The 23,111-nt window shown below is 39.3% G+C and overlaps 2 protein-coding genes across 2 annotated transcripts in view; one reads left to right on the forward strand and one right to left on the reverse strand.

Moving 5' to 3' along the window:
- The window catches only part of LOC128583691 (cytochrome P450 1B1), a 174,788-nt gene that overhangs the window by 41,193 nt on the left and 110,484 nt on the right, over window positions 1–23,111 (reverse strand).
- RMDN2 (regulator of microtubule dynamics 2) overlaps window positions 5,307–23,111 on the forward strand; it is a 101,824-nt gene continuing 84,019 nt past the window's right edge. The window contains exons 1-2 of one of the 2 annotated variants that reach the window (XM_053588152.1): window positions 5,307–5,648; window positions 11,676–12,143. In XM_053588152.1, coding sequence (XP_053444127.1) covers window positions 11,692–12,143 — 452 coding nt within the window. In that variant the 5' untranslated portion in view covers window positions 5,307–5,648; window positions 11,676–11,691. Of the gene's footprint in view, window positions 5,649–10,847; window positions 10,945–11,675; window positions 12,144–23,111 lie in introns of those variants that run through there. The other variant, XM_053588151.1, reaches the window with a different exon arrangement.

Consider the following 23,111-nt stretch of genomic DNA (forward strand, 5'->3'; position numbering starts at 1 on the left):
TGCCCAGATAATTTTTCTGTTTTGGGGGTCTTGCTCTTCTCAGGGTGGTCTTGATGTCCTGGCCTCAAGCATTTCCCCTGCCTCAGCCTGCCAGAGGGCTAGAATTACAGGAGTAAGCCTAGCCCCAGAATTTTTTTTTAAGATGTTGGTTTTCAAGAGTTGTGTTGCCTTATGTGAGAAAGTCAAAGAGCCCTGTGGCTCAATGGGTAGTTCTTTTCTTTCTTTTCTTTTCTTTTCTATTTTTTTTGTAGAGACAGAGTCTCACTTTATCACCTTCAGTACAGTGCGTAGCTTCACAGCTCACAGCAACCTCCAACTCCTGGGCTTAGGCGATTCTCTTGCCTCAGCCTCCAGGGTAGCTCGGACTACAGGCACCTGCCACAATGCCCGGCTATTTTTTTGTTGTAGTTTGGCCAGAACCTGCTACCCACTGAGCCACAGGCGCTGCCCATGGGTAGTTCTTTTCTTAGTGGAAGCATGGCAGAGTCTGTGGCTGGTGGTAAAGAAGTCTTTTTGTATTAGCTGATAGACACCATAACTGGTGGGTGGGGTTTTCTTTTCACTGGACATTGAACAGTTATCAGCTTCAGTGGCTGACAGGGACAAGTCCACTTTTTTTTTCTTTTGTAAGTGAAACCAGCCAAGGTCATAGCAACAGATAAATGATTTCCTGACATCAGCAGGTCTGAGTTGGAAGTCAGCTTAAAACCATGCTATCTGTTATCATGTAGAGAGTGTAAAAGGTTTCTGGGTCTATCTGAGAAACTAACCATTTGCAGCATAATTTTCATAAGATATGTCCCCTATTCTAAACAATTGAACTACAATTATTCTGGATTATGATACATAGGTATTGGTTTCTTGCTTTATAAGTCAAGCTTTCCTTTAAAACAATTATAGTAGTGAATTTCAGTTTTCATCTTTTTCTAAATTTACTTCTGTGAATTAGAGTACATATAAAAAGCATGTCAATTATAATGATGGGAATGAAATTTTTATAAAATGCAAAAAATTTTTAACAATGTTTGGTTAATTTGTGTGTCTCTCATAACGTATGATAGTAGATTCTATTTATTAGTATACCTAAAGGCTCTATCTACTGAACAATGTTTTGAACTGGATCTGCTCCTAAAGGGAAAACCACTTTTTTATATACTCTGAGGACCGTAGGTCTGGAAAGTTGCTAACCCCAATTTTTCCCAGCAAAATATTGTACAAAATTGCCTTCTCACTCAAGTCCAAAATGAAATGTTTTATTCTACATATTATATGTAATTAAAACTATCCACTTAACTTTTACATCCATGTGTTACACCAACATTTTTTCTGATGAATATTCACCTTCATTTTTAATCTGTCTTAAACAACGGAATTGACCTTGGCTTGTGAAGTTGACATATATACTGTCAAGGATGCCCTTGAAGATATTTCTCAATATGAAGAAAGAATGCCAAAGGAGGAGCAAAATCCTTCTTTACTTTGAATCTGTGTGTTCCATTTTACATTACATCCAACACTGTTTTATACAGGTCATGGAAAATCCACATAGGAATATGACTTACAAAATCTGCAACTTCTGAAGAAACTTCATTCATATTTTAAAAGGTCACAGAACAACTGGTGATAACCATTGAGCAAGGTTAGTGTCTGCCTTTCTGAAAATGTGTTCATTGAACAAAAACTTAACTTTTCTAACAAAATAGAAATTTCTAGTAAGAATTCTATATCTTAATGAGGTAGCATATTTTTAGTAAATGGATTCAACACGGAACTACTAAATAGTATTATATAACTATTGTTGCTATTCTTTCATATGTATCTTTCTAAAATACCTTTTGATTCATTCAGTATAGAACTATCGAGCCAACCATTTTAGTGTATTTAAGTGACTAATAATTTATTGCTCTAATCACTTAGTCTTATCAAAATATTTCATAAACTTATCCTCATTTCTTTTTCACAGAAAGCCATTTTTTCCTTGGAAGATGCAAGTTAATCAGTTTCTTTTCAGAAAAATTGTTTTGTAATTTTCTTGTGTTTTACAAAAGAAAAAAAAAACTATTTACAATAGATACTATTTCCTCTTTTCCCTAAATCCTATTCCTAGCTTAACCTAAATACAGTAAACACACCATAATATTGTACACCGTGGCTTACAGATTGTGCTAACCCTCCACAGAAAGCCCTCCACCTGGTAAGGGATCAGATGGAGGATTCAGTCCCACCTTTAACAGAAGCAGTGATGGCTGAACCCTAACAAACTCAAGTGGGGGATACAAACTGTACAATATCACAGGAGATGTGTTTACAGAAGGTGCTATGAAGCGCCCGTTCAGGTGTTCTGTAAAAGATGATGTCTTCATGTTTAGACTGGGCTCACAGAAAGTGGTTAACAGAAAAGACGCTTAGATAAAGCTGGGTTTGCTTATTGTCTCTAAAACTAACGGGGTGTCCTGGGACAAGTTTCTTCATCTCTCAAAGCCTTAGTTTCTTCACCTGTAATGTTGTTAAACACTGATTTTGTATATAAGTTGGAACAGGTACATTTACCTATTACCTGTAGCCTCCTTTTATGAGTGGGAGTTGTACATAGCTCAGATGTTTGTAACTTGGGAACTGCCTGGACATGAAAGACGATACATTTCCCAAAGCTTTGCCCTCAGGGGTTACATATTACCTGCATTTATGTAATATAGACGATGTGCACTGTACCAGGTGTTGGGGATCCAAAGATAAACATTACCATCCTTGCCTTGAAGATGTTCACAGCCTCATGGACACAGTCACTGACAAGCAGGAATTATGTAGTGTGAGACAGGTGTGGTGAAAGCAAGGAGGGGGTTTGTATTCATTTAAATTCCTTATCCTTCCGGGAGTTTAGATGGGGAAGGGATGAATATTTATGAGAAGAAAGCGAACAGTAGCTTCTTGCAGCAAACAGATTCACATGAAATGGTTTTAGACGGGTGGCAAACAACAGGGCATTGAAGACATAAGGAACAGGATAAAAAAGGACACAGCTTGTGGAAAGCTAATCAGTAGCTGGAGTATAACTAAAGCATAGACAGGATGATGCCTGGTGGAACTGGTAGAGAAAAGGTGGGAAAGTAGGTGTGGACAAATTGGAAAGGGCTCTACATCACTATTCCCAAATGATTATAATGTTGTGCTGGTTGTGATGAATCTCAACTTTGGGATTCCTGGTGTTTTTTGTTTTTCCTCCAGCATTTTCTTTTTCATCAAACACTCCAGTGGGGTAGGAGCCATTTCTTTTTTATGCACCCCTACAACACTGTCTGACAAAAATAGCTATTTAGTTTTAAATTTGCCAAAATCAATGGCTATCACTGAGTTTCTACTGCTCAGATAATTTTTATTGATCAGTGAGAGCAGGCAGGAATAGGTGTTACATAGGAAAACAGGCTGAAGGCAGCTATTTTGCTCTATTTCCTAAACTGGAAAACCATACTTCAGCTGCTATCTTCCTTTTAGAGCAGAGAGCTGGTGAAGCCTTATTCTCAGCTCACCCTCACATTTTTATTAAAAGCCTCTTCTGTGCTATGTCCTGGACATGCAGCAGTGAACAACTTAGTGGGCTCTTGGAAAAGCTTAAATTTTCTATTAAATATTAAGAAGTGTCTTTTAAGTATTACTAAAGAGACAGTAAAGTTTCTTCTGTTAAAAAAGAAACCTATTATCACCAGGCATGATAAGTTATATTCTGATTAAGTAAAGCAGACATTTGCATTGTATTGTAGTATCTTCGCAAACCGTAATAAAAAAAAGTGAAAAGTGGTTATACAGAGGTTAAATTTTTGGTTTGAATCTGAAAAGTTAAGTATGAGTCTACTTTCTTCCTAAATATCACTTAGTTTTAATAAAATGACCATGGCTAGGCTTATTCTTCAAAGCAGCTTGCTTAAAGTTCAAAAAAACTGTGTTGTGTTATGGAAAACCTACAGAATCTCCAAATCCCAAAATAAGCCTTCTGATTCTCTGTAGAATTTTGTTTTTAAATGAACAAGAGTGTGCCCATTTTTAATTTAGTTCCGTATACTGGTGGGAAATTTAGAAAATAAACTGCTACCAGCAGTTTTCTGCGGCCGGTCCCTGGTCTGGAAATCTCCAGACCGTGCAAGTGACAAGACAAAATTTATTTTACAGAGAACATAGAAGGGTAACAAAGCAGCAGAGGGGGGCAATTCCCAAGTGGGAAGACCCCCTCGTATTTTGTCTAGGGTTCATACACTGTCTGGGACGGGGAGGTGAAGGGGGTGGTGTCTTAGGAAGTATATCACACTTCCCCGGGAGCCAGCAGACAGAAATATCCTGCCCATGTTGATTAGCCAGTGAATTTATTAGTAAATGAATGAGGTCCTCACAGTTCCCGCCCCAGGGAAGCAGCAGGGTGTATGCTTTCCACTTCAGGAGGAGCTGCCCAGATGGATATTGGTCAAGCTGCTTTTCTCCTATCCTGATTGCTCCCAGAAAGCGTGGTTTGGAACAACAAAATATCTGTTTGCCCTGGCGAGGAAATGGAGAACCCTGTTATCAATACGACAAAGCTCTATACCAACCTAAGTTTAAAACAGTAATGCTCAAGAAGAGGACAAGACAACTGTGTGAACAGTTTTTAAGAGTCTACTTTACAAATTTTCATTATGCAAACCATAGAAAGTAAAGTTGCGTAAAACCTCAAAGGTCAGGCATTTGAGAAGAAAGTGGTTTTTATCCATAGGTAACTCAGACTGGTTGGGGGACGAAAAGGCTGGGAATTTTGTTCATTAAAGGGGACGCTGAGAGGCTCACTTACGCAGTGGTTACGGCACCAGCCTCATACACCGAGGGTGGCGGGTTCGAACCCAGTCCGGGCCAGCTAAACGACAACCCCAACTAAAAAATAGCCAGGCGTTGTGGCGGGCGCCTGTAGTCCCAGCTACTCAGGAGACTGAGGCAAGAGAATCGCCTAAGACCAGGAGTTGGAGGTTGCTGAGAGCAGTGACGGCAAGGCACTCTACCGAGGTCGACAAAGTGAGACTCTGTCTCTACATTAACAAGGGGGTGTAAGGGGGGGCGACACTGAGGAAAACTGGTCTATGGACACGACTAGTAATTAGCGCAAGACATCTGCGTTTGACTCCTCTAGTGGAGCAAGGTTCCAGGCTTGCGCCTAGAAAAGGGCACAAGAGAGGGTTACCCAGAGGAGAGGGGGTGGGCTTGGCAGCGGGTACGACCCGGGTGGGGATGGGTTCTGGAAGCGGCGGAGACCGGGGAGAGGAACGCGCCGGGGAGAGCGTGGCGGGGGACGGCAGGCTCAGAGGGAGGCGGGATGCGAGCCGCACGGTCCGGGGCCGGCCACAAGCCCGGCGGCGCGCAGTTTTCTGCTTTTGCAAACCACGCGCCGGGCGCCCGTCCCGGGAGAACTGAACCCCCCGAGGGGAGGAGGCGGGAGCCGCGGGGCGAGCGGCCGGCGGGCTCCTCCCCCGGCGCCTCCGCTATCAGCAACAAGACCAGGCGGCTGCGGCTGCGGCCGCGGCGCCGAACCTCGGAACCCGCAGACTCTTGGGCTACCGTCCGCCCGCTGCTTGCTGCCCGCAGGTCCCAGTGCCCGGTCTCTGACAGCAGAGACGCAGGCGCAGCGAATACAGGTAAGCGCAGAGCCTGGGAGAGGGAAGCTCGGCAGCCTAGGGCCAGACGCGGCCTCGGGGGGGTGCGGAGGGCGGCGGAAGCACTTCCGGCGGCGGCGACTGTACTTCCGGGTCGCTGCATCCTTTCACGGAATCTTCCGCCCCTCCTTGTGTGTGTGAGTGTGAGTGTGTCTGTGGGGGTGGGGGGGAGGGTTCGGTGTGTGCGCTGGAGGATTGGCCCGATTCTTTCGCAGAATCTTCCCGCAGTGTGTGTGCGTGTGTGCGCGCGTGTGTGTTCCCGAGCTGGAGAACTGGCCCGAAGTGGCTTCCCCCAGCTCAGCCCTTGCTGAGCCGGCGCCTCGGAAGCTCCAGCCCCAGAGGTCGCCTGCATTTCGGCACAGGCCACCCTTCTGGGTTGCGTGGGGAGTGGGCGGTTGGCTGCCTCCATCCAGTCCGTCCCTGCAGATCCCGAAGAGTTTGAGCAGGAACGCTGCTGGGCTCTCACCTCATCTTCCAGGATCTTACTTTCAACCAACCTTTTGTTTTGCTTTGTTTTGTTTCCCTTCAAACTCGTTTCTCTTCATTTTAACATAAAAAGGAAGGCCAGATTATCAGTGCTGCCAACATTTGCAAATAAGTCAAACATCTGGAAGCCCTAAATTTAAAGTAAATTATATTAAATAAAATATAAAACACCCATGAAGACTTGAAGAAATCAGTATAAGAATTCACTTCGAAAGTATCGAGTTTTCCAGGTCGCTGTAGGAAACCTGATCACTTATTCAAGGTCTCAGAGCAATTCTCTTGGGAAACTTCAACCTTCGGCCTCTCTGTAACTAATGTTCTTTTAACTTCTCTTGCAAAGTTTTTCATACGTTCCCCGAATTTATCAGTTTTGGAACTTATTTTTTCCCTCTTTCGTAATTTATCAAGCATAAATTAATATATATGCTTGATAACAGGTAAAAGCATTATTGTAATTAATGTGGTAAAGCATAATTTCTTTATCTAAAAATTTTAACTAAAACTGGAACATGAAAATGGAATAATGTTTTTTTCAGATACTTCAGAAAACTCATTTTCATGCTTTAATTTTCTTGAGTCAACTTTTTGGTGCTTTATTTTCAATAGAATTTTTGATTCTCAGCTCTGCAAATAATCTTTGATTACGTAATAGACATTAATTTTAGGTGCCATAATTTATATTAAAACAATGTTTATTGTTTCCTTGTTATTACTAGCATCACACAATTGAAACTTGTAATAGGAATGATACTTGGCATCTGATTATTAAAATATTAAGAGTTATAAAATAGGGTCAGTAAAAATTTTAATTACTGTATTTTTATACTGCAGTACAAATATATACTAGTGATATGAGAATTTAAAATATAAAAACTATATACGTGACTTTATACTGCAGGCAAGCAAGTGTTACGATTTATTACTTTTGCATATCATTATAAATCAGGGTCATCTTCAAATTATTGGCATAGTAGCACATTCATTTTGTACTGATACAGAACTCCAACATAGCTTGAGCTATTAATAGTTTCTAATTGTGGTTATTTAAAAAAAAATGCCTGCTCCATTGATTCCAGGATTTTTTTTTCCCCCCAGTTAATTTTTGTAGTTCTAAACATTCTCCTTCATGTCCTTGTTAATGCTTTCTGAATTTTCCACATGCAAGAGTGCATCCAAAAATTAGGCACAGGATCTCAAGAGTGACACTCACTTCCTCCTTGGTTGAACTCTGGGTAAATGATTTGACAGCTTTGTGCCACACTGTACTTAACCTGGGAAATGATAATAGGACCTGCCTTAAAGAGATAGTTTGTAGTTGATGCAACTCCTAAAGAAAGGTCAAACTCTTTCCTGTTTAAACCCAATTCTGTTTTAGGAATAAGGTTTCCTTCCTAGGTAGATATTCTCTTCCATTTATTTACTTATTAAATAAAAAAAATTGAAACTAGACTATGTTTCTTAATGTAGAGTTCAAGGAAGACTTAGCAGGAATGGGCCAGAGAAAGCAATTAGAATAGGAATATTTCTGCTAAAAGACCTGTAAATCAGCATATGGACATCCCACGTTAATCTCTTTATTGACAGAAGCCAAGATGATCAAGCTTGATTATTAGCTGTAATGCAAATGTAAGTCTTGGGCAAATAGTACTTAAAAATAACTATCGTCTGGCCAAACAGCAACAAAAAAATCGCCGAGCGTTGTGGCGGGCGCCTGTAGTCCCAGCTGCTCTGGAGGCTGAGGCAAGAGAATCGCGTAAGCCCAAGAGTTAGAGGTTGCTGTGAGCCGTGTGACGCCACGCACTCTATCTGAGGGCGGTACAGTGAGACTCTGTCTCTACAAAAAAAATAAATAAATAAAAATAACTATCGTCTTTTTGCAAAAAGTTTTAAAGATAATTTAGTTTGGGGATATAATTTTTTGTGGAAATAAAATTAAGCATAATTACCTACAACTTCAGCTGAAGTTACAAATTGATGAGACTCTGCTGCTGGCAGCCAGACACAGTAGCACATGCCTGTAATCTTAGCACTCTGGGAGGCTGAGGCGGGTGGATTGCCTGAGCTCCTGGGCTCAAGACCAACCTGAACAAGAGCAAGACCCCGTCTCTAAAAATAGCCCGGCGCTGTGGTGGGCGCCTGTAGTCCCAGCTACACTTGAGCCCAAGCGTTTGAGGTTGCTGTGAGCTATGATGCCATTGCACTCTACTGAGGGCGACAAAGTGAGACTGTCTCAAAATAGGCTTGACTCCAGGATGGAATGGAAGTGGGTAGATGATTAGACTTTACAGTTCCCAGTTATATCAAGTAGATGAAAAAGGAATCTCAAGCTAAATACCCTGAGGTCAGGCAGGCTAGATTAAGTACCAAGGCCTTCCCTGGAATCCTTGGTTTAGGAGAAGAGATTCTTAAATCTTTCGGATATAACATTCAGTGACACCTGAGGTTAATTTGTGGATGACTATTTTAAATTCTTATTTACACTTAGGCCTGTAATGAAGGGCAGGGCATCCAAATAATATAATCTCTATGTTCCATGTGTTAATACATTATCTAGTAAAATAGGGATCTAAAGAGAGATTTTTTTTTTTTTTTTTAAGCAGGCTTCTTGGAAATGGAGTCTTGCTGCTTATTCTTTCAGATCCTCTTCCATAGGGCATTTGAAACTTTACATTTAGTTGGCCGTTTAGAGTATAAGAAATAATAATGCTTTGCTAGAATGTGTGGAATCATAGGCTATAAGCCACTAGAAAGTGGCTATAGAAATTTCAGGTATACAACCTAATTAAAAATTTCACTTTACCAATATTGCTGCTCTGGTTCTCACTCCTGCCTGTTTAGATTACTTCCTGTTTCACTTAAAACAGTGAAGCAATCAAAGAGAACTTTCATAACCTCGCGCCATCACATCTAGCCACCTACCTGACTCTCTGCTCACATATCCGCCTGTTCTAGTTACTATGGATGAATGGTTTGTGTTCTCATCACTGGCCAACCCTAATACCCACTAGAGCCCATCCCCTTTGCCGCCTTAAGTTTATTGCCATACAGTTTTCTAATTTGTCTTCTGCTTTATGTTTTCTTTATAATTGGGTCTTTTCTGTTGGCAAACAAAATACTGTTATATCTTGATCTTTTGGCACATTTCCCCATGTACTTACGGCATCATGTATCTCCTCCCTATTTTCTGTTTGATCATTTGTTCTCCCCCCCCTTCCTGCCTTCTTTTTGAACTAAGTTATTTTTGATATTCCATTTGTATCTCCACTGTTAGCTTATTGTCTATACCTTTTTGTTCCTTTGTTTTGATCATGTTAGGGTTTCCAATTATGCATCTTTAACTTAATATTATAAACTTCATTATAATCTAAGACACTCAAAGTAGTATACTTCCATTTGTCATGGGAGTGTTTGGGCTATTTTCCCACTTTTTACTTCTACATATGTTAAAAATTCTATGATATGTTATCATCTTTCCTTTAATAAGCATTTATAAAGAAATTTTATAGTGAGAAAAATGACTCACATATTTTCCCCTACTGGTGTTCGTCATCCTTTATATAGATCCAAGTTTCTATTTTTTATCATTTTCCTTGTGCCTATAGAACTTCTGTTAGCATTTCTTATTTCTTTTAGTCATAAATTCTCTCAGCTTTTCTTTTTCTTTTTCTTTTTTTTTTTGTAGAGACAGAGTCTTACCCTATGGCCCTCGGTAGAGTGCCGTGGCCTCACACAGCTCACAGCAACCTCCAACTCCTGGGCTTAAGCGATTCTCTTGCCTCAGCCTCCCGAGTAGCTGGGACTACAGGCGCCTGCCACAACGCCCGGATATTTTTTTTTTTTTTGGTTACAGTTTTGGCCAGGGCTGGGTTTGAACTCGCCACCCTCGGTATATGGGGCCGGCGCTCTACCGACTGAGCCACAAGAGGTCTATTTTGTCTTCCCTTTTGAAATATTTTACTGGGTATAGAAATTTAAGTTGGTGATTTCTTTCAGCATTTTAAAGATGTGTCACTCCATTGTTTTCTCACTTGAATAGTTTCTGAGTCTTCATCCACTTACAATCTTGTCTTTTTTTCTTGGATCCTTTTAACACAACTGAAAACATCACTAGTTTTCATCAGTCTAGTTTTACCAATTTTACCTTGGTTTAGTTTTCTTATTCTGCTTGGATTATGTTGATCTTGTATCTGGAGTTTTTTAAGTTTTATCCAATTTTGGAATTTTGGGGGTTACCTTTTTTCCCCTTTCATGTTATATAATTTTTAGATTGCTTGATATTTCCTCATAGGCTCTGCTTGTTTAGTTTTGTTTTGCTCTCTGTGTATTTCTTTGGGACTGGTTTCTGTTGCTGCGTCTTCAGGTTTACTGATTTTGTTGTTGTTTACTGTTACACAGTGAGTTTCTGCTATAATTCCATTCAGTAAAATTTTTTTCAGATATTTTATTTTTCATCTCTAGAAGTTCTATTTGGTTCTGCTTCATACTGTCTTTTTTTCTTTTCATCATATTTATGTTTTCCTTTAATGTATTTGTATGTTTATATTATACAGTGAACATATTTATAATAATTTTTTAATATTTTTGTCTGCTAATTGTATCACCTCTGTCATTTTCCTGCTTCTTTACATGTCTAGGAATTTTTTATTGGATATTTGACATTTTGGGTTTTTTGGTTTGTTTTTTTTTTTTTAGACTGAGTCTCAGTTTATTGCCCTCGGTACAGTGTGGTGGCATCATAGCTCCCAGCAACCTGGATCGTAGCAGGGCCGTGTATGCAAAAAGGCAAGAAAAGGTCAGAAAGAAAAAAGGAGTTAAATAAATGATTTTTTATTATTAAAAAATGAAAATTTAAAATAACATAAGAATATTAAGACCTCAGATATAAGTTGAATATAATAAGCAGAAGAATTCTGGGCCAGAAGAAGAAAGGAGATGAAGCCTACACTTATGTTATTGTTTCTGCTTTCAATGTTGGATAAAACAAAGATGGGGCAGTTACAAACTTGCTACATCTACTATATTTTATATACCAAAGCCCTGAGCTTTTAAAATGTTGTTAATCCCTTCAACATTTAAGTACTAATGTGAACTGGTTGCTAAGGAAGAACTTCTTGACCTTTTTTAAAGATTAGTTGAAACCCAGAAATCAGCCACATTCATTTTATACAAATAAAAGTTCAGAGACAGTTAAGAGTAAGTATCAGAAATTTAAAATGATGGTTTTACTTCTTTTTATTAAATACTTTAAAAATATACTGTAAAGAGTAAATTACAGATTGGTCATGCAGAATACAAATTCTGAATTAAAGTTGATACTTTACATTAATAATATCTTTAAAATAAATACTTCCACTGCGCTATCTATGTTACAGAGGTAATCACTCATTCTGTAATTTAGCTTATGACTTGCCAGTTATTTAGTGATAAGATAGACTTGGCTTTGTTGATTGTAAAAGCACCTAGATTTTTGTCTTGAGGAAAGACAAAAACAGCATTCATTTACATTTGTGTTTTTAATTTTAGAAACAAAACCCAAGAAATGCCTCATTCTACAAACAAAGAACTGGTAGTTGGCATCATGGTAGGAACGGCTGGAATCAGCTTGCTGCTTTTGTGGTACCACAAGGTGCGTAAACCGAGGATAGCAATGAATTTACCTAAATTTCTTTCTCTGGGTAAGACATTTGATTCTGTAACTTTGCAAGATGAAACGTATAATGACCGAGGAACAGCAGTGATCTTTCAAGAAAGGCAGCTTCAGATACTGGAGAAATTAAATGAATTACTGACCAATATGGAAGAACTCAAAGAGGAAATCAAATTTCTTAAAGAAACTATTCCAAAGCTGGAGGAATATATACAAGATGAATTTGGAGGGAAGATAACTGTTCATAGGATAAGTCCTCAGCACAGAGCAAGAAAAAGAAGGCTTCCTGCAGTTCACAGTTCAGCAACAAGTAATAGTTCAGAGGAAGCAGAAAGTGAAGGAGGGTAAGTTTCCTTAAGAAATTTCCCGTGTTGAATTGATTATTTGTCATTATTGCTGTTATTTATGTATTTTTATTATGTATTTCTAGTCATATATTCCATACTAGTAAGAAATGTTAAGAAGTGATGTTTTAACTTAGATCATCATCTAAGTATTACTGTAGCATCAGGTGAGTATCGAGGAAGACAGTAATTGTTTGTCAAAATGTGTTACCTATTTTTTTAATGTGGTCACCACATGACCCCTTCTTTAAGAGCTCTCTAGACCAGTGTTGTCTAATAGAATTTTCTGTGATGATGGAAATGGTCCAAATCTGTGCTGCCCAGTATGGTGGCTCCTAGCCACATGTGGATGTTTAGTGCACTTGAAATGTGGCTGGTGTGACTGAGGACTGAATTTTTAATTGTATTTCATTGTCACTGTAATCCTTTGTATTGCATTTAATTTAAACTTAAATAGCTACTTGAGGCTAGTGGCTTCTCAACTTTAGTGTGGGTCTAAAAAGATTTGAAAATGTGTAAGTGATTGAGGCTCATCCTTTCATGGGTTAATCCATCAAATTCTACCAGGAATACAAATACTATTTGTTTAGAGGAAAAATAACTAATTTGTGAATAAGAAATTGTGCCTGATTAGTGTTGTTGAATAGAATAGGCAGTATGAAAAGGAGGATTACTGAATATAATATAGCCTGAAATTCTTTTTTTTTTTTTAAACAGAGTCTCACTCTGTCTTCCTGTGTAGCACGCCATGTATGTCCTGGCATTACAGCCCACAGCAACTTCACACTCCTGGGCTCAAGTGATCCTCTTGCCTCAGCCTCCCGAGTAGCTGGGACTACTGGTGTGGGCTACTACGCCCATCTAATTTTTCCATTTTTAGTAGAGATGAGGTCTCACTCTTGCTCAGCTTGGTCTAGCCTAAAATTCTTGAGGGCAGGGACCCAATGTTTTCACTGTACTCCTAACATCCTATTTTTATGCCTAGCACAGAGTAGATGCCAGTAAAGATTTCTTGAATAAATGAGTGATCTGGTCAATTACCATGGATTTGGGAAGAAGGGACGTGGAGGGAGGAAACAAAGGGTAGAGATAAAGGGTTTTTGTTTGTTTGTTTGTAGGGACAGAGTCTTACTTTATCACCCTCGGTAGAGTGCTGTGGTGTCACACAGCTCACAGCAACCTCCTACTCCTGGGCTTAGATTCTCTTGCCTCTGCCTCCTGAGTAGCTGGGACTACAGGCGCCTGCCACAACGCCTGGCTATTTTTTTGTTGCAGTTTGGCTGGGGTCGGGTTTGAACCCGCCACCCTTGGTATATGGGGCCAGTGCCCTACCCACAGAGCCACAGGCACCACCCAAAGGTCATTTTCAAACATTAAAAAATATAAATAGTTGATCAAGTCTCTGAGATCAGCTCTAAGACTGGAATCGGTTAGTACCTTTATATATGAACTGAAGAAATGACACTATGAAAAAATTTCAGACAGGGAAGAGACACAAATGTTTGATCTAGATAATAAGAAGATCTAAAAATTTTGTGTTCCTGAACAATGACAGTTGTAGACTTGTTTGGGTGGGCAAAAAATAGCCAGGCGTTGTGGTGGGCACATGTAGTCCTAGCTGCTCGGGAGGCTGAGGCAGGAGAATCACGGAAGCCCAAGAGCTAGAGGTTGCTGTGAGTCCTGTGACATCATGGTACTCTACCGAAGGCAGTAAAGTGAGACTATGTCTCTACAAAAAAAAAAAAAAAAGTAAAGGAAGTGTTCAGAAGCAATCTAAAATCATTCTAAATCTTTTAAAACTGTAAGTCATAAAAAAGACCTGGTAGTTTTGGGTATAGACACTTAGTACTTTGATAATGTCAGAAACCTTCATAACGTTGAGCATCATTGAGAACAGTTGAAGACAAACCAAATGGTTATCCTGTCTGTAAATCGTGATGTTTCCTGATCCTGAGTCCGATGGGCGGTTTTGGCAATCACGTCTTAGAAAGGAGATAATAGAATTAGGACTAATTAGGGAAAATCCACTAGACCGAGAGAAAAAAATGGCAGCCCTGGTAATGGAGTATGGACAAAAGGGTGAATGGCTCTCAATCCAAGAGAGACCATAGTTAAGTTAAGCAGAAGCTTATTCAAGAAATTCTCAAATTCTAGAGAGAGAAGCAGACTTTAATTAGTTTAGCATTAGTTTAGGATAAATAAAAAGAAGATAATTATGGGACTTAATTAACTTCAAGTAATGGTATATTCATACATTTTTTTTATGAGGGTTTAAGAAAGATTTGTGAAATTTGTGAATGGCAGTTACAATTTTAAAAAAATAGATATGTCAAAATCTCACAGCTGATGTCAGGAAAGACATTCCCTCCTCTTGCTTGATCCTGTGTGCCTTCATTAACAGGATAGAATGCTAAAGATGTACTACATAGAATGCTAAAGATGTACTACATATAGTCCTAAGGACTTGAACTAGCTTACAGCAAATGATACTTAATAGAAAAAGAGAAACTTTTTTCTATTTAGCCCTCTTTTAGGGAAAAAAAAAAAGCCAATAAACTTACACTTAATTTGGATTTTGGTGGGGAAAGGAATAAGATACAGAAAATTTGTCTTTCTTAATGAATATATAGAAATTAACTCTCTAAATAAAATATTTTTTTAACAAACAAGGTCTTTGTAAAATATATTTGTGTAGATTTTAGGTTGCCTAGGCTTTTACAATCTCACATGGGACTAAAATCTCTGCCCATGGTGATGTACAGTCATAGCTCCTTTACCACATTTCAAGGAGGCTGTTTCCTTTGCACACAGTGCCCTGGACAGCAAAATTAAAACGTTAAGCAATAATTACTTACTCAATATGAAAAATTTCTCTTTTGCAAGCAGTACTTGGAGATTTTTACTTTTTTTAGTAAAATAGTATCAGTCACAATTTTCTAATACAATTAATTTTATGTAAGAAAGGAAAAAATCTAATTATGTCCGAATTTGAAGTCTAAATTCAAATTAGAATTCTCAGTTCTCTAGAATTTGAGAATTTCCATAATTTCTAATTATCCTAATGTTGAGAAAAACTGGAGTGTAGGACTCAAGAAATTTGAGCAGTCAGTGGAACACATTTTGTGTAACCCTTATTAGAATCTCTTGCATGTCTTCTCTTATTACATAATTATTATTGAGAACTTATGGATTTATGCATTTTTTGAGCTCAGCTAATTTTGTCTATTGGGTGTGATGATTGATTTTTGAATTCGTCATGTGGCCCTCAGAGGATCTCTTAAGGTTTTTCCTTTATCCTTTTCAGCACTCATGTTATGTTGGAAAGCATGCTTCCTGGTAGTAATATGTTTCAACTAATTTTGGTTTTGTCCATGCTCCGATGCATGGAATCGGTTACCGCCTTGACAGTATCACTTCTTTTCATTGAGACTGGAATTCTTAGACACCAAAATCTGGGTATATGCAGGAGTGCTGTTTTTAGACAAGATGATTTCGAAGGCTGTTTTGGTCCCTTCGGGGACTTGGAGAAAAATATATTTTAAAATATTCTTTTATTATTTTATTATTATTATTTTTTATTAAATCATAGCTGTGTACATTAATGTGATCATGGGGCAACATACATTGGTTTTATATGGGCCTGTTCAACATTTCCACTTGATTCTGGCTAAGTCTTAGAAGGTGACATGCTTCAAAGTGTTGGTCAATTTCCTTCAGATTTTAATATTTCTGAGAATAAGGTTTCTTGTAATATCCATTAAGGATTTTTTGAATTTCTGAAGAGTCTGTTGTTATTTCGTCTTTGTCATTTCTGATTGATGAAATTAGAGATTTTACTCTTTTTTTCCTGGTTAGCCAAAGGTTTATCTATTTTATTGACCTTTTCAAAAAACCAACTTTTTGATTTATTGATCTGTTGTATAATTCTTTTGTTTTCAATTTCATTTAATTCTGCTCTAATTTTGGTTATTTCTTTTCCTCTACTCGGTTTGGGGTTGGAATGTTCTTCCGTTTCCAGTTGCTTGAGATGTCCCATTAAGTTGTTAACTTCCTCTCTTTCCGTTCTCTTGAGGAAGGCTTGCAGTACTATAAATTTCCCTCGTAGGACTGCCTTTGTGGTATCCCAGAGGTTCTGATAATTCTTGTCTTCATTGTTGTTTTGTTCCAAAAATTTGGCCATTTTCTTCTTAGTCTCATCTATGACCCAGCTATCATTCAGAATAAGGTTATTTAACTTTCATGTTTTTGTATGAGTATGCAGATTCCTGTTGTTACTGAGTTCAACTTTTATTCCATGGTGGTCCGAGAAGATGCAAGGAATAATTTCTATTCCTTTAAATTTACTGAGGCTAGACTTTTGACCTAAGATGTGAACGATTTTGGAGTATCTTCCGTGGGCTGATGAGAAGTATGTGTATTCAGTTTTGTTCAGATGAAATGTTCTGTAGATGTCTGTTAATTCCAAATGTTGGATGGTTAGGTTTAAATCTAAAATTTCTTTGCTCAGCTTCTTATTGGAGGATCTATTCAACACTGCACTAGGAGTGTTAAAATCTCTGACTATTATGGAGCTGGAGGAAATCAAGTTGCTCAAGTCTGTTAGAGTTTCTCTTATAAATTAAGGCGCGTTCTGGTTGAGTGCATAAATATTAATAATTGAAATCTCATCATATTGAGTATTACCCTTAACAAATATGAAGTGACCATTGTTATCCTTCCTTACTTTTGTTGGTTTAAAGTCTATTGTATCTGCAAATAGAATTGCAACACCTGCTGCTTTCTGATTACCATTTGCCTGAAATATGGACGATCATACCTTTCACCCTGAGTCTATATTTATCTTTTAAGGTAAGATGAGATTCTTGTATGCAGCCAATAATTGGCCTGAGTTTTTGTATCCAGTCAGCCAACCTGTGCCTCTTTAGAGGACAGTTTAAGCCATTCACATTAATGAAGAATATTGATAAGTCTGGTAAAATTTGGGGTATTGAGTTGTTTGAAAGTCCAGTGGACATTTTTAATTCTTTCACCACTGTGGAAGTTGGAGTTTGATCAAAAGTTCTGAGTGAGTTTACTTTTGTGGTGGAAGATTGGGCTGGTCATTATGGAGGATAGGTCTGAGAATATCCTGATGAGCTGGTTTTGTTATGCCAAATTTCTTCAACATATGAATGTCATTAAAGTATTTAATTTCTCCACCATAAATGAAACTCAGTTTAGCTGGATAGAGGATCCGGGGTTGAAAGTTATTTTGTTTTAGGAGATTAAAAGTTGATGACCACCCTCTTCTGGCTTGAAAATTTCAGCAGAGAGATCTGCAGTCATTCTAATATTCTTCCCTCTGTAGGTTATGGTTTTCTTACGTCTGGCTGCTTTCAGAATCTTCTCCTTTATATTAACTTTAGTGAAGTTAATTATGATGTGCCTGGGCGATGTCTTATTCATGTTGAGTCATGCTGGTGTTCTGAAACTGTCTGCTATCTGAATTTCAGAATCTCTTGGCATGTCTGGAAAATTCTCTTTCATAATTTCATGAAGAAGAGCCTCTGTGCCTTGCGAAGCCACTTCATCACTTTCAGGGATTCCAATGAGGCAGATATTAGCCTTCTTCGAGTTATCTCAGAGCTCTCTGAGAGAATGATCCATTTTTGCTCTCCATTTCTCTTCCTCTTTGAGAGTTTGGGAGCAGTCAAAAGCTTTGTCTTCAATGTCAGAAATCCTTTCTTCTGCTTGCTCCACTCTGTTACTGAGGGATTCTACTGTATTTTTCATATCTTTGAGGACTGCAAATTCTTGCTTTAAGTCAAAATCTTTGGTGGTTTTGTCTTTAAATTTGTTGAATTCTTGAGACAACTTTTGAATTTCTCCTTGTAATTCTAATTCCAACTTTTGAATTGCTCCTCAAATTTCTAATTCCAAATTTTCCTCCGTTCTATTAATCTTGTTTGCAATCCAAATTCTTTTTTTCTTTTTGTTTCTTCCTTTCTTTCTTCCCTTTTTTTTTTTTTTTTTTTTTTTGCTGTTTTTGGCTGGGTCTGGGTTTGATCCGGCCACCTCTGGCATATGGGGCTGGCGCCCTACTCTGTTGAGCTACAGGCGCCACCGCAATCCAAATTCTGAATTCGATATCTGGCATTTCGGCTGTTTGTTTATGAATGGGATCTTCAGTTACATCTGCCATATCTTTCCTGGGGGGAGGTGGGGCGTTGATCTACTCTGGTTATTCATGTTACCAGAGTTTTTCCGCTGATAACGCCCCATGATTATTTTTCACCGTTTGTCTTTTTCTCCTGGAGCTTTGCCAAGGACCTGTACAGTGCTACAGCCTGAGAAACTGGGGGCCTGTTTGGTGTGGTGGGGCTAAGTGGCTCTGTCTAGTTTTCAGCTGGTCTCTGTCCGACCCTAGTGAAACAGTTACTCTGGGTTGAAATCTCAGCTGTGGAGAAATACCAGCAATTAAGTCACTCCACCTCCCCACAGGCAACAATTTTAAAAGGAAAAACAAACCTTCCTACACCCACACACCCAGGGCACCACTTGGATAGTCCTCGGGCAATTGGCTCAGTTCATAAGGTCCAAATCAATTGTCTCAGTGGAAGAATTTAACATATCTCTGGCAACCAGATCACAGGGGTCTGCTGACCACTCAAATATAACTTGCTCTGGTGCTCCGTGTGGTCAGGAGGACTAACCCAGCAAATAGATTAGTCTGGGAATATTCATACCTGCTTCCCCACCTTGCACCTCTGTCACACCCAGTCACTGATAACCCCACAGGGCTGTGACCCAGTTGCCTCCAATGAGCAGATACTCCAGGGGTTTGCACCTGCCTGAATCACAAGGAAATCTATGTCTCCTCAGCCAGGCCGCTGCTGTCTGCCACTATCCAGCAGGGGGACGTGGGGCTTGATGGAGGCTGGGGGTATTCCATCAGTTCCAGCCCCACCCTTGATTGATGTTACTGACAGAACAGAACAACTTTGGGGAATTTGTTTCTGTCCTGGCTAAATTCCCCTGCAGAAATGAAGCTGTTTTGAGTTCACAGAACCTGCACCTCAGGCTCTATCTTTGCTCCTGCAGGTATGTATTCACAGCACCGTTAGCTGTCAGTTCTAGCCTCCTGCCCTCCTTTGTCTAGGCTGATGATCCCCTGAGGGCTGGTTGTGTCTTAGGCTCAGCAAAGCGGTCCTCTGGGTCAGTCCTGCCCTGGGATTTTGCCGGCACTGCACGTACGTTTTCTAGTCCCCGCACTCCACACAGTACAGTACCGTCTCAGGCAAAACCTTTCCTCACAGGGCCTGCATTTCTGTCCCAGATCTGTTTGGCCGATAGTTGCCACCTGAGAAGATGCCCAGCCTCCTTTGGTTGCCCAGAGAGACAGGGGGTGTGAATCCAGAATATCCAGGGGTGAGCCCTATTGTTGCCAAAAACGGCTGCTGCTCTGTGCCTCGGGGCACCATCGCTCCTGCGTGGTTTCCTCTCAGTTGACCATCCTCTCCTCACTCCCGTGCTGCAGAATCAGCACTGACCAGCAGCAGCCCCGGCCCTGTCCACACCCCTTGAGAAATCACCCAAGAATCCGTATTCCTGGGGGACAGGCCTTCAGACCTCAGAGTGAGAGTGGAGGGGAGTGCTGGGAGCTCAGAATTGTAGGTAGAGAATATATACAGTTTTACATAGTTTTATGCCTGGCAGGAGAGTGCCATGGCACTCTAAGGGGAAGTAGGTCCAGTTTTTAGAGGGTCTCTCCCATGGAGTATAATGGGAGGACTTTTGAACTCTGCTCATTTGTTTATGGGGTACTCTGGGCCATTCTCAGGAGGGAGGGGACTCCCGTCCGCTTGGTGATGGATTTTGTACCTTTTGTTTGTATCCTTGGGGTCGCAGCTCACCTCAGCAGGGTTCATGTGCATTCTTCAACCTTCTCTCTTGGCGCAGCTCTAATCCACCAGGTTACTTGCTAAATGTCTGTCCTTTAACTCTCCTCTGGAGGGGAGCCTACTTTTGCTTTGCTAGTTCTTGTGTTAGATCTTCATATACTTTTGAAAAAAGGTCTTCTTCAGATTTTGTTCCATCTAGATAAACTATTTCCCACGTGACTTCCTCTTTCATTTCTTGTTTGTGCTTTAGTTACATGGGCCACATGTGGCCGTCAAAGTGCCCTAGGGTGTCTGGAGGCTTGTAGACCCTTGTACTCCTCCACCTCTTACATTCCTCATACGGAATGGTTAGAAAATAGCTTCTGTTCCACAGAGTGTCAAGGGGCCATCATACTGTAAAAATCCATTTTTATCTGTCTCTATCTCAGATTCTGGCCACTGATTCCAATGGTAAATGTTTTCATAATTAGCTTTGGAAATCATGTCTTCCTAATACTTCCTGGCACCAGTTCCAGTCCTCTTTAGCAAGGCAGCAGAGGCAATGGCCAAGCACGTGCCTGTTGCAAACCCGCCACAACCCACTGCTGGCTAATCTAGGGGCTCACAGCCTTTTACCTGACACCTCTCTTAGGTCAGAAGGCCTATTTTTAAATATTCTTAAGGTCACTAGTTTACATCGATGTTTTCAGTTTAAATTTAACCTCTTATTTCTGAAGACTTTCATTTTCTTAAGCTCTACATCTCTCTTTTATCTGTCGTATTTCACCTCTTACTATTATTTATTCCTGTCAATTTGAGTGTTGAACTTTAATTTTATAAGGCATTAAATTAAATAGAGATTCAGATACTCAATATGTCATCAATATGTATTCCATAATGTTGTAGTAGTCTAAATTTGCAAAAAATAAGTTGTTTTCTACTTCAGATCTTTTTTTTAAATGAAATATTACACATATAATTGAAGTGAAGTTGGTGTGCATTTTTCCTTTGAAAGTTTTAATGTTTCTCGTACATTGCATTTTTATATAAACGAAGCATAAATGGTCTTTTGTTCTTAAAGAATAAATGTCATTGTATGATAAATCACATTTTGTAACTTGCTTTTGGATTAAATGTTTTTTTCAGGTTTTTTCTCATTGATATATAAAAACTTATTTCACTGTTTTTAATTTCTGTGCCACATTCCATTGAATAAATATACCTTAATTTAATTCCCTATTAATGGATGTTTAGGTCACCATCATTTTTTTTTTGTTCTTACAAACAGTACTTTATGGAATAACATTCTTCATAATTCCTTAGGTACATGTGAAAGTTTTTTTCCTTTCTTTCTTCTTCCTTTCCCTTTTCCCATTTCCTTTCCCTTCCCTTCCTTTTCCCTTCTCTCTTCCCCCTTCCCCTTCCCTTCTTTCCTTCTTTCTTTTTTTTTTTTTTAGACAGTCTCATTCTGTTAGCTAGGCTAGAGTGCTATGGCATCTGCCTAGCTCACAGCAACCTCCAACTCCCGGGATCAAGTTATCCTCCTGCTTCAGCCCCCCCAGGAGCTGGGACTTCAGGCACTCACCACAACACCCAGCTAATTATTTCTCTTTTTGGTAGAAGGAGGACCTCATGGTTGCTCAGGCTGGTCTTGAACTCCTCAGCTCAAGCTATCCTCCCACCTTCACCTCCCAGAGTGCTAGGATTACAGGCATGAGCCACCACACCTGGCCTTGGAAGTATTTCTTAAAAGTATATATTTGGAATGCTGAGTTGTAAACTAAATATATTGTTACTGTATATCACTAAAACATTCTTAAGAGTGTGTCAATTCACAATCCTACAGGCAGTTTGTGAGAATTTTTATCTTCCCATGCAAATTCTTATATTGACAGACTTTTTAATTTTGGCCAACCTGATGGAGATGGAATGCTAACTAATCATTTTTCAATTCTCATTTCACTAGCAAGATTGTGCATCTTTTCATCATTTAGGACTTATATGAATTTCTTTAACAATAACAACAACAAAAAAATAACACCAAACAGTTGAAGTCTCTCTTACTCATTCGATATGAGTGTTTGCTCCATGCCAAGCACCATTTGGAGATCCAGCAGGAAACAAAACAAAATTTCACAAGTCAAAGAAATGTTTAAAAAAAATGTAACAGGATGTTAAAAATCCTCTCAGTCTCAGTTTTAACTGGAGTCCCAAAGGCCAACAAAAAGATAGTAAGGGCCAAGTTCCTTTGCAGCCTACAGCCAGATGCTAGACCTTCCTGGGCACGACTTGCTAAGAGGTGAAAGCCACTGTCATCATTAGCAGCCTCTGAGAGAAACATGCCTCTGGGAAGGTTGTTCACATGCTCACTGATATGTACATGAAGCTGGGTGCTATGGGAACAGATGCCATTGCTCAAGCAGAATGTGTACCATGGAAAGAGAAGAAGGTGGAATCTGAAGCCTTCTCAAACCAGTGCTGAATGGGGGAGCAGAGGTATATGAGCCTGCGAAAGAAGAGGTGGGAAAGGAAACAAAAGACAATGGTGTCACAGAAACCAAGAAAAGACAAGGTTTCCAGAACAGGGATGAAAGCCACAGTTGTTACCATCATTCTGACCCAAGCCTAACTCCTGGCTTAACCTTTAACTAGCTGTATAATTAATTTCACTTTGCAAAACCTAGATTTAGTTATCTTTAAATGTGATTAATAATGCATGTCTTGTGTTTTGTTTTTTTTTTTTTTACATCTTAGATGACATAGGAAGGTACTTTACAGTACTTCTAAAGTATAGTAAATTCTAAAAAAAAAATTGAGTTGGAAATAATTAAATGTATCAAATGTACTAGAATAAGAGGTGGCAAACTTTTTCTATAAGAATTTTAGGCATTGAGGATCATATGGTCTCCATCCTAACTATTCAACTCTGCCATTGCTGTGTGAAAGCAACTATAGACCATACGGATGGCTGTGTTTGAATAAAACTTTATTTACAAAACTAAGTGGCACATGGATTAGGCCCCCAGGGTGCAGATTGCCAACCCCTGAACTAGAAACTATGTTTAATCATAGCCTTTAAGTTACAGTGTTTTAGGTCAAGTAAAATAGA

This window comes from Nycticebus coucang, chromosome 4 (assembly GCF_027406575.1).
Source record: "Nycticebus coucang isolate mNycCou1 chromosome 4, mNycCou1.pri, whole genome shotgun sequence".
NCBI lineage: Eukaryota > Metazoa > Chordata > Mammalia > Primates > Lorisidae > Nycticebus > Nycticebus coucang.